The sequence below is a fragment of the Stegodyphus dumicola genome, chromosome 7 (genome assembly GCF_044657685.1).
Source record: "Stegodyphus dumicola isolate Sdum_Otavi_A_Nest chromosome 7, ASM4465768v1".
Taxonomy (NCBI): Eukaryota; Metazoa; Arthropoda; class Arachnida; order Araneae; family Eresidae; genus Stegodyphus; species Stegodyphus dumicola.
In genome coordinates this window covers 145,274,631-145,289,750 of record NC_140774.1, presented here as the reverse complement: position 1 = coordinate 145,289,750, position 15,120 = coordinate 145,274,631, and the positions used below count along the sequence as shown (strand labels likewise).

The window sequence follows — 15,120 nt, the reverse complement described above, 5'->3', positions numbered from 1 at the left end:
TTTGTTTCTTAACCTCTCATCAGAAAAGCTCAGCAGGCTACTTCAATATCTTTGGAAGACCTTGGGTTGAATATCTCTGCAGCAGTTGTAATGCAAAATATTTTAGAAACACACTTAATATTTATTTAAAATGAGGCAAAAATGTAACTTATAATGTCATAGATTCTGAATAAAATTTTATCAATTTTGTCATCAAAATCAATAGTTTTATCGAAAATCCATGCCACATTGTGCTTTTTTTTATCCTAATTTGAAATTTTATATTGGCATTATTTTCTTACAATTAAGCATACATTTATTATTGATTTACTAATCAAACAAAATTTTAAAAAAATGTAAATATTTCATGCAAACATTAAGTATGGGCTGAGATACTAATTATTTATTCTAATACACTAATTAATGTCCAGTGCTAATTAGTCAGGAAACAGATAATTGCATAAAGGCTCTTGAATTAATGCATAAATTACATAAAAATAAAAAACTCGAGAGATTTCAAATGAGCTGTATACAATGCAGATTAAAATGTAGTTAATGAACATATATATACATAGGAAAGAGAGAGCAAGATCCAGTTTCTTCTGCACAGAAAAATTTTAATAGCTATGCTGAGATTTTTGTCAGGCTAATAGGGGGTAAAATGTAATAATGCAATATACATAAAAAATATCATGATTTCATAAAATCACATATCCTGATCATTCGCTTTCTCCATCCATACTTCTGTCGTGTTTCCAGATTCTTTAACTCCAGAAATAATCCCCTCCAAAATAAATAAATAAAATTAAATTAAAAAAAAAGATCTAATACTGTTATTTTCTCCTTAGAAGAAACCCCCTACTTTATTCTATCAGGGATAATTTCATGAATTAATCCTACATTTAATAATGAGATTTGATACAAAGATAACTAAATATGTGGATAATTGGTAAAACACTGCACACAGATAATCAGGAGTTGTAAATACCTTGCTATATTCCATAATAGAGACACACCATTTTGCTACACATTGAAAGATGTGTTTGGCATTACAAACAAAATGCTTTGATTATAAGAATAAATTTTAAAACACACTTCTTTATCTATGTTATAAGTCTAAGAAACAAGCATTCAAAAGAAAATGTAAGTTAAATTTATATATATATAAAAAAAAAATGATTAAAATCAAAAGGTCACAAATTTTATTTTTATTTTCTGACTGAAAATGTTATAACTGTTAATTTATGTATTTACAAGATTTATAGGCTATCAAAGTGGGAGGGGAATCAAAAGGACAAGACTAGATAATGTGCTTTATAAATAAAAAAATAATGTGTTGCATATTTGAACAATTATTAATACACTTTAGATGTTGTATGAAAATCATAAAAGATAAAATAAAAGATATGTACTCTTTATTACTTTTAGATGAGGAAATGCCTTCTATTGTGCCAGGTGTATCAGTTTCCATTTCAGCATAGGCTTTTATTAATTCATATCTCAATTTATCAAGTTTCCTAGAATGAGAAAAATTATTATTTGTAATAATTTAACAATACAGTATTGAAAAATATAATATTTGCATTGCAATAAGTGTAAGATGGCACATAAAGTTTGTGTACAAGGCATAAATACAGTATTCATAAGAGCACATTGATGGTGTTATGAGTATTGTATTTATGCCTATGTATGCACTGTATTTATCAGTGTACTCATAACAGTACACTGATGGTGATGCAATACACTAAACTGGAGTGCCTGTGATGAAATCTTTTAAGTTATTTTAATGCACCAAATAAAAACCAGACTTTCACCTGCCTTTTGCAATGATGTCACTTCATGGAAAATCCATATGGTAAAAGGGTTTTATCAACCAGGTGCCCATGCAAGATTGAATTTGCATTTTTGAAAATGCCTCATATAAATGTCTAGAGATAACAGATTTTTGTCAATAATATCTCCGATTCCCTTCAAGCATTTATTATACATACAATATGACTTCCTAAATTATTATCAGTCATAAAGACAGCTGTCACATTCCTTGTTACTCAGTTTTAATAAAAACTAATAAAAAAATACCAGTATAACATATTGCTTCAGTCTAAAATGCTAGTCAAATTTATTTGCAGTTATTTTGTGAAAACTTACTGGAAAATTATTCAAATTCATCATTCAGAAACTTTTAAAATTAATTACATTACTCTGCAGACCTACTGACAGGCATTACAGTCATATCATAAATTCACATTTCAGTTTTGCTGCATTGTATTACCATACATTCTCTGTGTAATTGCTGCTTTGTATTACCATAATCTCTGTTTAATTGGCATTAGCCTGTAACATGGCTAATACCAATTACACAGAGATATAATGCCATTTTGCTCTCTTCCACATCGCTAAATTAAAAAACTTTTAGTATTATCCTTATATTGAAAAAGACCTTTAATTTACTCTAAAAAAAAATCAGAAAGTATACTGATACTTTTGTGGGATTGTTTTCAGCAGGGATGACTTTTCCTGCTCTTACCAGTTAGCTGACGTAGTCCCATAAAGGGCCTGATTTTCATAAAAACCGGAAGGAACTTCCCCAATGAGATAAAACTCCTAGGGAAAGAAGAAAATAAAGCACTTTGTTTTTAAGAGACGAAATGAAAGTCCTTGTAAGCATAGCAAACAGACAGATTCTGTGCTATAAAGAAAGAGACGGTTCAAAAAGGTGTCAGGGCTTGGCTGGGCTGCTTCACATGGTGTGCACATTGTTTTATCATTCATAGTAAAGGGAAAGTTAATTTTTCTATGTGTCGAACATTTCAAAGAGTGAGAGAGCCAGCTACTGTATGGAGTATTTCAAAATCCTAAACTTAGAAGCTAATTAAGAAAATTTGTGAATGAAATCTCTAAAGTCCTTTTCAGCAAAAATGTTCTTTGCACAGAATGAAGAGGATACTTTTGTACAAGGGGTGAGTCAACTGCAGGCTGTGCTTTCCTATTGTCTGGCACAATAAAGGAGGTTTCTTCAATCTTAACTTGTTCCTTCAAAGATGATGAATTTTGCACTTTGGAGAAAAATACACAGTCTTTGGATAAAATAATGTCTTGTAATTTGCATCTCACACAAGCCGGTTTCTTGTCTTTAGGTAGCTGAGCAAGTACAGGTTAGGTGACCTGCACCACACTTAAGACACCTAGGTTTGTTGTTACAAAACACTTGTCCATGTCTTTAACACTGACATTGGAAATGCACAACAGGATGATTACCCTGACAGTAATAACTTATCTTCACTTACAACTGTGAATACATTTGAGAGAGTAGATTTTCCTGCCTTCATTTGTGCAGCATGACAGGAAGAAAACAGAGAGTTTCTCTTCTTTCATGGAAGTTTTCCTGGTGAACTGCTTGATTTTTAACACTGGAAAGCCATGTTATTTAAGCTCCAGCAGGATATCCTCTTCCATGGGTCGGCAGGGAACATCTGAAGACAGCTTTGATGGAAGACTGTACTTTACTCCTGAAAGTGCTGATACTTCTTCTTTATAAGGCAGGCTAAGGCCTTATCCTGCATGGCACTGGAATGTTAAATACAAATCTTTTCTCTGGATGTTTGTCCCATATAGTCCTGAATCTTATGGTCAGAGAAAAGGCATCTAATACCTTTCCAGGTAGCCTCCAGTCTAGAGCAGATGATCACAGGTAATCTTGCTTTCGGCAGTCTTTTCCTCAAGAACAATTTCCATTTGTACAGGCTCATTCAATGGCACTTGATTTTCACAAATAGGAACTAAATCTGGAGCTAACACTTCAAATCAGAAATCGAAATCACTAGAGTAGCTTCCTAAGTAAGAGTCAGTTTTTTTTTTTTTTTTTTTTTTTTAAAGGAAGCCCAGACAGTTTTGTTTTCTTTCACCTTAGGTGTAATATTCTTCCTGTAACCTTCGGTAGGAGAAGCATCTGAAGTAGAAATGAGAGCTGGAAGTTTTCCATATGGATATCTTAACAGTTGAAAATCAAGAGACTCATCACACTAGATCAAAAATAATGAAATCTAGCTCCATGTCTGTGAAGACTGACCCTGTCAGCACTAAATGTATTCTGCATATTAGCAACATTATTGAGGTATTTAGATACCTTAAGCTACCTTTTTTGTCAATGTTTAATTACTGTAAAACTTTCCTTGCATCAACAATATCAATCAGAAAATGCTTGGAAGCCATAGTTGGATCACAAAGCGACAATTCTGATAAGATCAGATGCAAAAATATGAGAAGTTCATCAGATTAGTTGACCAAGGGGCAAACACACCTTCACGCTCAACAGCTAAACATCTACTCCTCCCTCAGAGAGCAGTCCGATTTGGAGTCCTTTTATTTGCTAATGGAATGCACAGTTTATTTGTTTATTATCTACAGAAATTACAGGCAATAAGCAAATATTAAAATAGAACGAAAGTCTCATATTATTACATAATATAATAGTCTCACATAATCCACACTGTGATATGTAAGAAACACAATTAGGAGACAATGATGCCCACCTATTAGATGCCTCTATAATAAAATAGGAACTATTTCTAGTCTTAGGAGTGGCCAATGCTGAATAGACAAGTATCCATCATTGGATTTAAAAAAAAAAAAAAAAAAAAAATTACTAAATAGGTGAAGGAAAGGAATGTCGGATGAACAGCTTAATCGCTTCTGTTTTCAATACCGATTCTACAATCTTTCATTGGATGAGCTGTACCAATACTCCCTATCAAAAATTCCAGATGCAATTCTATGTAAAGATTTTGAGAAAATTTTGATGTTGCAGCACTGTAATTTAATGATTTGTAGGTTTTATAAAACACAGGCATAGTGATATTTACATTGATGTATTTAGTGTAACTAATTCGTGTTTTGCTTCCTTGTACACAGTAAAGGAAGTATTGTAATTGTGAAATTTTGGAATATCATATTTTAATGAAAATACTCATTTTCACCATTCCCGAATCTATTTGAAAGACGTTTTTGCATTACATCTGTTAGTATGGACATAACAAAGGATGCTTATTATTTTCATGAGGTCTGTACATACATATGTATCTTGAATAATTCAAAGATGAGCAGCCGTAGAACGTACAGATTTTGTGCATGCAACTGCTATATAATGTGCACCTCCCTTTTTGAAGCTAACACTTCAAAAGCCACTTTCCGGTGGCTGCAGCAAGGAAGGATCTAAGAAGAGTCGAAGTAGCGGTTCTATTTCTGAGTGCACATAATGTCAAATATTGGTCATCGGCACTCGTCGTAGCAGTTGGCCATCCTTGGCTGAATCTGTGATTTGAAATTGCCTCCAAAGTCTATGAACCACGGAAGGACTCGCATTTAGCCATCTGGCCACTTCTGTTTGACTTTGGATATGATCGGCCACACCAAATGTGTTATAATATGTATATATATACACTGGTCATTAAATTAAGGAAAAATCACAAAAATTACGATTACTGAAAAAGTTACATGTAGAATTTTATTAAACTTACCCAAAGTATACAACACATAGTAAGGTATCAAATAACATAAAAAGAAATTACCAGACAATTATGGTAATATAGAAATTAGCACATGAATAAAATGAACAAATCGAAGATGTCAGTTTGCTATAGTAAAAGTACCTTCAATATGGAATATAATTGCCTCTAAAAGCAATACAGCACATTGAATGATGTGTGATGCTTTTAATTATGTAGTCTATCAGTTCCATAGGAAGCGAGAGCCATTGCTCTTGGAAAGCAGTTTCAAGCGCGGCAAGGGTCTTGGGGTGGATTGAGAGCAGCTAGACGTCTCCGTAAAGCATCCCAAACGTGCTTGATAGGATTCAAGTCCGGGGATCGAGCTGGCCACTCCATGCGCATAATTGTTTCCTGTTGAAGATAATCATCACGATGCGAGCCCTGTGTAGTTTTGCATTGTTGTCCTGTAACAAGAAAGCATCAACTATTGCCCCGGCATAAGGGCGCACATAAGCATCAAGGATGTTATCTCTATAAACATGAGCATTCACGATTCCCCTTGAAAAAACACGGAGGTCTGCGTGTCCACCCAAAGAGATGCCACCCCAAACACAGACACTGCCTCTTCCGTATGCATCTCTTTCACGGATGTTTGATGGATGATAACGGATTCCAGGTTCTTTCCATATCAAATAACGCCTACTATCGCGTTCTAGACTAAACCTGGAGTCATCCGTAAAGAGAATAGCCCTCCATTGCTCAGGTGTCCAGTGGACATGTTGTCGTGCCCACTGCAAATGGTCCCTCCTATGGCGTGACTTGAGCGGCAGGCAAATGGTTGTTCGCCTCGCATACAGACCACCTTTGTGAGCCTTCTACGCACAATTGACATTGACACGAACTTTCCGGTGGCTGCAGCAAGGGAGGATCTAAGAAGAGTCGAAGTAGCGGTTCTATTCCTGAGTGTACATAATGTCAAATATCGGTCATCGGCGCTCGTCGTAGCAGTTGGCCGTCCTTGGCTGAATCCATGATTTGAAATTGCCTCCAAAGTCTATGAACCACGGAAGGACTTACATTTAGCCATCTGGCCACTTCTGTTTGACTTTGTCCTGCCTCCAGTCTCAGCTTTATCATAGTTCTGCAGGAAAATAATGCCTGGAGATCATTGTTACGAATTGGCTACCTCAGATTTCTGATGTCATTATCACAGTGAAATATGTGGGCTTGCTCTCAAACATGGACTTTTATGCTCCTCGCAGATGATGTAATCCGAGTGCAGCGCCACTAATTTGCATATTGGAGTTTTACTCAGCTACTCTTACTTGGCAACATATTCAAATTTTACACGGTTTGGCTTATTTTTGAGGGAGTTATTGCTATTTTTGTGATTTTTCCTTAATTTATGATAACCAGTGTATATGCAATATTTTGGCAACCAGGCACATGAATGAAGCTTGGCAGAAATGTGACTCAGAAGAATTTAAATTTATAGCTCCATATCTTTATTCAATTCAAAAGGCATATTATCATTCTTTTACTAAATAAGATTAAAGTCACTGCATCATAGTATTCTAACAAAGGGAGGCAGATGAGAGCAGCAGCATAGATCCTAACAGTAGTAGAGGCAGATGTGGTCTCTCACACAAAATGGTGCAAGTTCTCTATTTATAGAAGCAGTTACGTAATAGGCTCGAATGTTCTTGAAAGTACTGGTCTAGGGGGAAGATCCTGAAATAGCAGAAAGTTAACTAGGGGTTGCTTGTTCGCATACAGCAAAGCCGTCCTATTTTTTTATATTTTACATCCCCCCCTCAAAAACAAAAGACCGGGTGAGCAAAGCATTAGTACATTAGTGAAGCAAGAGGTGTGAGGAAAGACATGAAGAAAAACATCCAGGACATAGCTTACAGGCTTTAATTATGCCTTATCCTAAATCATGGTCTTTCTCATATACAGTCAAAAGTCGTTAATCCAGACTCGTCGAGACTTCAGCGATTCTGGATTATCGAATTTTCCGGATTATAGAACATCAGTTTAAATCTGGTAAGATGGCATGCAGAAATTATAAAATTAAAAATATGAAACCATAATTTATGAAATAAAGAGCAATTATGATAACCTTTGACAATTAAATCACGAAAAACATAATTTATAAAGCACTGGAATACTGAAGGGCAATTTGAAAGACCAAATGGCATTCGAAGAAACTGGAATTGTCCGTTGTGAGTTACAAAAGCTGTATATGGTTTACTTTCGTCCGCTACTGGCACATGAAGAAAGCCGTTACGTAGGTGAAGAGTACTAAAAATTTGCGCGTCTTGAAGTTTATCCAAAATGTCTTCAATAAGAGGAAGAGGAAAATGATCCTTAATTAAAAGTCGATTAAGTTTCCTATAATCGATGCAAACACGGGGTGTACCGTCTTTTTTACGCACCACGAGAACTTGACTGGCATATGGAGATGAACAAGGTTCAATAATTTTTAAGTTTCAACCATTCATTTATTTGTTTGTCAACAATTTCCCATTCAACAAAAGGAAGGCGTCTAGGAGGGTGAAAAATCGGTTTATCATCGGATAGAGTGATATTAAGTTTAATATCTGTCGTCTTTGTTTTATTTGGGACATAAGAATTCAGCAAACGTTCTGTTGCAGCACGAGTTTCTTTGGAAACATTTGAACCAATATCAAAAGCTGAAACATCTTCATTTATTGCAAAAATGAAAGATTCAAGAGCAGTTTCAAAGCATTGCTCGGAAGGTTTTGAAAAATATATACCGTCTGGTGTAATAGTTAATTTAGCATTTTTAATTACGTCACATCCTACAATAAGAGAAAATTGCATAGAATGATTTGGAACAACTCTAATATTAGCCGGAAAGTCCTGGTTATCAATGTTGATAATGGTTTGAAAACAGCCAAAAATAATAATTTTCGAGAATCCGAAGCCAGTTAACACTCCAGGATTATTTGAAAGTGGTGGGGAACCAAGTTGAATCCATGTGTTTTCGTTCAGTAATGTGACCTCACTTCCAGTGTCAATTAATCCAGAAACTGTGCTATTGAGTATAACGACAGTTTTACACATATTACCGTGAGAGGTTTGTACTGTATTTACTTCGGCAGGTGGAGTGGAAGTCTCATTTGATGTAGTGGGGCGGCAATCCATAGATTTATGTCCAAAATGACCACAAGTTAGACACTTTGGGCCAAGAGAATGATTAGGACAGGACCGTGAGAGGTGTCCAACCTCATTGCAGTTAAAACAAGTTTGTGGTTTAGTTTTAGATAGACCAGTATTATTAAATTTCGTGTTGTGTTGTTGGTCTGAATTTTTTCGTCCAGTACCACGTCTGGGGCCATTAGTCGTATTTTGAAAATTTGATAGATGAGAGATATTTGTATGTCTAGTCGTAACTACAGATTCATAAGTGCGTAGCTTTTCCTTGAATTCAGAATATGATTTTGCACCGTAGAGAATAATTTTATCGGATGGGGTACCTAGTATTCCTTGAATGGTATACTGAATGACAGAAGCCTCGTCGATAACACCGTCACCACGATTCGCAATTTCGCGCATTGCGATAAAATATTGCAAAGAGCTTTCATTCGAGCGCATTTTTCTTCTTTCGAGTTGTTTATGAATTTCAATAGACGTAATTTTATTGGAGAACTCATTAAGTAATACTGTTTTAAACATGTCGTATGAATTGAGATTCCGTTGTGAAAACAAAAAAAGTTTTAGCAGTACCCACAACAAGTCGTTTCGCAAAAACTAATTTTTGCTGGTCGGTAAGATTTGGGAATAATTGGAAATTATCCTCTATATCGTTGAAAAAAGCACGGACTGAATAGGAATCATTGCCTGAAAAGTTTCTGCAAGTGTTTGAAAGATCTCTCGAAATAAACCATAAATCATGACTCATCTCGCGAATCTCGGTGTTCGCCGTCATATAAACACCGGAGCGACTTGAACTCAAATTTATTACTTCCGCGTCAGAAGAAAGAACGTGATTTGGGCTTGGGGCCGTGGAGGGAGGGGAAGGGGGAACAGAAGAACTTAGACCTACAGGCGTCGGTGCACTGTCGTTGTTTGAAATTGAATGATCGTCATCTGATAAAAAACTAACATCTAGGGAATTGTGAAAATCCGTCAGATTAGTGAGCGCATGAAAATTTTTTCACATAAAACATCTTTATTAGTGGAAGCTTCCAACTGCAATAAATTCACCACTGATATAAAATCTGATAAAGAGAAATCTTTTAATAGAAGTTCTTTATGTTTTGCCAAATCAAAACTGTCTGGGAACGCGACAAAATTTCGAATTCCCTTTCGCGAAGAATGATCAAAATCGGAATATCCGAGCACGGTATTAAAATAATTTAATAACTCGTGTTATGCCATATTTAAGAGAATTCACTATCAATGGGATACCACCTAATTTTAGGGCCATTGTTCTTTAAACAGTAAAATAGGACAATATGAATATGTAGGGTATGTATGAATGAGAATTAAACAGTATAAACACAGCTTAAAATCGTAATACTAATAAATTAAGAAAGAATCAGGGGAAAATGGGCCTACCTAATGTCGGGGCAGTCCTTATAATCCAATATATATCTTGGCCAATCCAATGTAATCCAAAATCGAATTTCGATTTAACGTCCAAAATCAGAAGAATGGACAAGTATCATGTAACATCATTCACATATGTCATCCAGCCTGAAGAATATTAAATCATCATAAAGGCACGTCTTCATTCACATACGTCGTCTGGCTTGAAGAAGAATATTAAATCGTCATAAAGGCACGTCTTGCCTTTGTTAGCTTTCTGAACGTCTTTAGTGATTGCTGGTGTCTAGGGTTCGATTATAACGCATGCACAAAAGGCACGGTCGAGCCCTCAAAATGTGGGGAAAGGCAAAGACCATAGTTGATAACACACATTTATTACTATTTACAAATATAGAGATTACATTAGGATTACAATTAATGAAAATGGTATATGAGCGATCGAGCGACATCTGCTCCGCTCGCCAGCTAATGCTCGACTTCTCCCAAAGGCGGGAAACACATGCTGACGCAATGCATACGTCACACAGTAGGGGATTAGGGAATATCATGACATAACATTTTCTACACTTATACCGTTCGTTATACATTAAACGCGCATGCGCACATGCATATTCGCAGCCGTAAACGTCTTGTGCGTCAACACGACGCATGTGCAGAAAGTTTGTAGCTTTGAGGTCTGGATTATAGATCATTCCGGATTATGGGTGTCCGAATTAACGACTTTTGACTGTAATTACAAATTTTTTTTAATTATATAATTTTACAATGGAACCTCTGATTTATAAATAAACATACAATCTATAACCAAATTTAGAACTATAAGACAATAATATATGGAAGAATAGTACTAAATAATAAATTACAATCATAAAAGTCCTCAATTTTTCTCATGGCAGTCGAAATGAATGAAGCTTGGCAGAAAGCTTGGCAGAAGAAGCTTGGCAGAAATGATGACACAAAAAAGTATTTAAATTTATAGCTCCATATCTTTATTCAGTTCAAAAGTGATATTGTTTGGTTGGTTTGATGACGATGTTGTCTGTATGACATATAAATTTTATGTCCTTTAGTATGGTTACTGTATCCAATAAGAATTTCTTTTTCTGCTTTTTCATTAAGTTTGTTTTCTGCTTTGAAACTAGGCAACAAGATGTGCTGTCAAAAACTTTGACATGGCTTAAGTTTGGTCTTTTTATTATTATTCCAGAGCTCATACAGTGTTTTTTTTTTCATCCTTTTACTAAATAAGATTTTTATCATCCTTTTACTAAATAAGATTAAATTCATTGTGTTATAGTCTAAAAAAGGGAGGCAGATAAGAGTGGCAACATAGATCCTAACAGCAGTAGAGGCAGAAGCGGTCTCCCATGCAAAATGGCGAAATTTCTCTATTTAAAAAAGCGATTATCTAATAAGCTCGAATGTTCTCAAAAGTAATGGTCTATGGGAGAGATCCTGAAATTGCAGAAAGTTAATTAGAGGTTGCTTGTTCGCATAGAGCAAAGCCGTCCTATTTTTTATATTTTACATATATATATATTGCTACTCTGTAACCTGGCTCAGTGAGCTTAGTATTTTAAGGTTAAGAGTTAAGGTTTTTATACCTTTATTTAATCTGCATGCAATAGTTGTAGAATTATCTACAATTTAAAATTTTAAGAAGTGCTAACATTTGTTTATATTTGAAACTCTTAGTAGAATACAGATTTCAGTCAGCTGGCGCACCAATTTCAGTACCTTTTTGAACAGTATAACTAAATTTTAACTTTCAGTTTTGTGTACCAAAAATTTTATCTTCCTGGCCTCTGGCTGAATTGCTTGGTTTTGAGTAGAAACTCTAATTATAAATTTTCTTTTAACTGTACTTGGTGTTTTACATTTTCCTGTATTTTACAATTTTTAATGAAGATTGGGTTTTTTATGTATCCCAATCTTCATTAAAAATTGCGATGTATGCCTTGCCATAAAGTGAGAATTGAATTGATTGAATTAGAAATATATTTTCAATGAAATGTGAGGAACTAAGTTTTAATGAAGTGCAGCAGCAGATGTGTATAATTAAATAGACCATACAAGGAATTCATGTGGTGTCCACATCAGATATTTCTTTTCTGAAAAGGTTTATGTAGAATATATTGCCTCGAGTATAATGTCAGCTTCCCACTGAACAAAACCTAAGTCTTCTATCAATTGTTTCATTGACTGTAGCTCCTGCATAGTTAAAGCTAGAATAATGCATTCAGATTTTGTCGAAGAAAGGCAACACAATTTTATTTCTTGTTTGTTCAGGATACTGTACTGTTTCATATTTGAAATACATATCCTGATGTGGATTTTCTGTCAGAGGTACCACCTGCCCAATCAGCATCACTGTAAGATTTGATGACTGGTTTACCATTTGAGTTTAGATGTAATCTGTAACTGATTGTAGCTCTCAGGCATCTTATGATTTTAATTATCCCAGTCTTATGTTGATGGATTTTCTACTTTTCTGCTAAGTATTCCAACAGAATTTGCAATGCCCGTTTTGATACTCTCACTAAATATAAAATTGGTCCTGCTGCTTCCCAGCATTCTGGTTATTGGAAAAATTATTCTCTTATTTGCTTTTGCTCTTCATAAAATGTAATGGATGTATAACTTAGTTTCTTTTCTAATTTTCTATCAAATGTTTCAATTATACTCTTAATCTTGCTAGATGGATGATGTTTAAAACTTCCATCTTTCTGTTTTGATTCCTTGATATGTAGATAATTCTCCAAGATTTCAAATGTCAAAATATTCTTTGACAATTTGTTCAACTTCCTGAACTGATTCTTGTTGCTCACGACTTAGGTACTCTTGCTTAATTTAGAAATTTTGTTTGTTTCGCCTGATGAAAAGTAACCTTTCGGTTGTTTCATATATATTTCATCTTTCAGATCTCAATATAGAAAAGCTGTTTTTATTTCAAAATGGTTTACATGCATATTCTTTTGAGCTGCTATTGCCAAGATAGTCCTTATTGCAATATATATTATAACTGGTGCAAAAGTTTAAGTGTAGTCATGCCTAAATTTTTGGTAGTATCCTTTATCTTTATATCTGATAGCATTTCCTGAAATGCTGGATTTTGTTTTGAATGTCCATTTATTTTCAATTGCTTTCTTTCCTTTCAGAAGATCAACTAGTTCGAATGCTTTATTTCTCTTTAGATTTCATTTCTTCTTTTGCGGATTTCAAGGATTGGAAAAGTTTGCAGCTCTTGTCAGTCTTTAGGAATTTTGATTTCTCCATTCTTTGTCATGCATGAGAATCTGTTTGGTGGGATTCTCTTGATCGTTCTTTGGGACCTTCTCAGTAAAAGGGAAGTTTCTTCAGTTTCTATCCCCCCTTCTGTAACAGCATCTGGGCATGATTCTCTTGGTTCATTTTCTTTAAAAGTCCATTGTATTTTTTCATTCTGATCATCTAACTGAGAAGGTATTGCTTCCTTTTGTTTTCACTGAATATCATGCTTCTTTTGATGACAATGTTGTCTGTATGACATATAAATTCTATATCCTTTAGTATGGTTACTGTATCCAATAAGAATTTCTTTTTCTGCTTTTTCATTAAGTTTGTTTGTTTTCTGCTTTGAAACTAGGCAACAAGATATGCTGTCAAAAACTTTGACATGGCTTAAGTTTGGTCTTTTTATTATTATTCCAGAGCTCATAGAGTGTTTTTTTTTTTTTTTATTCGATCTTGATGGTAGTCTGTTTTCTAGATAGGTGGCTGTCATTACAGCTTCATCTCTAAATTCCCTTTTGAGTCCTGATCCAAGTAATAGGCAGCTTGTGATTTCCATACTGTATTGAATTTTTTTCTTTCGAATCGATGGTTCTGTTGTGGTGAATATGCTACAGAAGTTTGATGCTCGATACCCTCTTCTTTTAGGTATTGGTCAATCACTTTTGCTTGGATATTCTTCTCCCAGTGTCCGTTTTTAAGACTTTTAGCTTCTTTCTAAATTTGTTTGTCATGGTTACAAACTGCTTATAGATAGCATCATCTTTTATAGCTAGCATAAAGATCATAGTGTATCTCTAATAATCATTAATGAATGAAGTATTTCTTTCCTCCTAGTGATGCTGTGCCAATCGATCCATGAATGCCTGAATATATGAAGTCCAGAACTGATATTTTCATGTAGTTTTTAGCTTGAGATACAGCAAGTCAGGCATTTTGTTTCTGATGCAACAAGATGTATATCATGATAAACCTTAAAACATCATTGATAGCAATTTTAATTCTTAAAATGTGGAAGAGAAAAACACATACATTTAAAACTACTTAAAGGATTAAAAATAAAAATAAATTAAAAGAGTTTACTAACTGGGGAATTGAAATTTTGATATGAACATAATGATCACCATAGCCAAAACCAGTTGATTGCTTAATTCCTTTTCCAGAAAACCTGAACACTTTATGTGAAGATGTTCCAGGTGGGATCTAAAAAAGAAGCGTATATAAATATCACATAGCCATGTTTTTAATCCACTATCAACATCTCAAAAGCTATAAAACATGTGACTAAAATACATACCCATTCATCACTTTTAATATCAATTCCATTCATACTGTTATGCTTTTATATAATGTAACAAGAAACGTCTGAAGAGATTGAAGCTCTGCCAGAAAAATATGGTTACAGGGACAAGTCCATTTAACGTTGAGATAAATGGCTATTTTGTTAAATTGGTGACATAAATCAGCAAGTTGGCCATGGTTCTAGCAATTTTTTTTTTTTGCACCAAACTTGCTGACGTTTTTGGTTCAGCTCCTCTATAACTGCCATTTGTACTAGTATAATAATAATAAATAACTGTAATCTATTACAGTGAATAACTGTAATCTATTACAGTTATTCAGTTAATTGAATAACTGTAATAGATTACTATATGTAACTGGACTTCATATATAATTTTAGCCACATACACTCAAGAGCCAAAACATTATGACCACCTGTCAATAACGAGTTGGGCCACCTTGGCGCGCAACCCAGCTTCAACCTGCCTTGGCATGGATGCCATAAGTCCTTGATAGATGGCCGGAG

General features: G+C 34.6%; 1 protein-coding gene across 2 annotated transcripts in view; it reads right to left on the bottom strand.

The window, feature by feature from the left end:
* Positions 1-15,120, bottom strand: part of LOC118188420 (dnaJ homolog l(2)tid, mitochondrial-like) — a 93,527-nt gene that overhangs the window by 3,450 nt on the left and 74,957 nt on the right. Inside the window, exons 9-10 of one of the 2 annotated variants that reach the window (XM_085820886.1) lie at positions 14,401-14,516; positions 1,392-1,496 (exon numbers count right to left, since the gene is read on the bottom strand). In XM_085820886.1, the coding sequence (XP_085677012.1) occupies positions 1,392-1,496; positions 14,401-14,516 (221 nt within the window). The remainder of the gene's footprint in view (positions 1-1,391; positions 1,497-14,400; positions 14,517-15,120) is intronic. The other variant, XM_085820885.1, reaches the window with a different exon arrangement.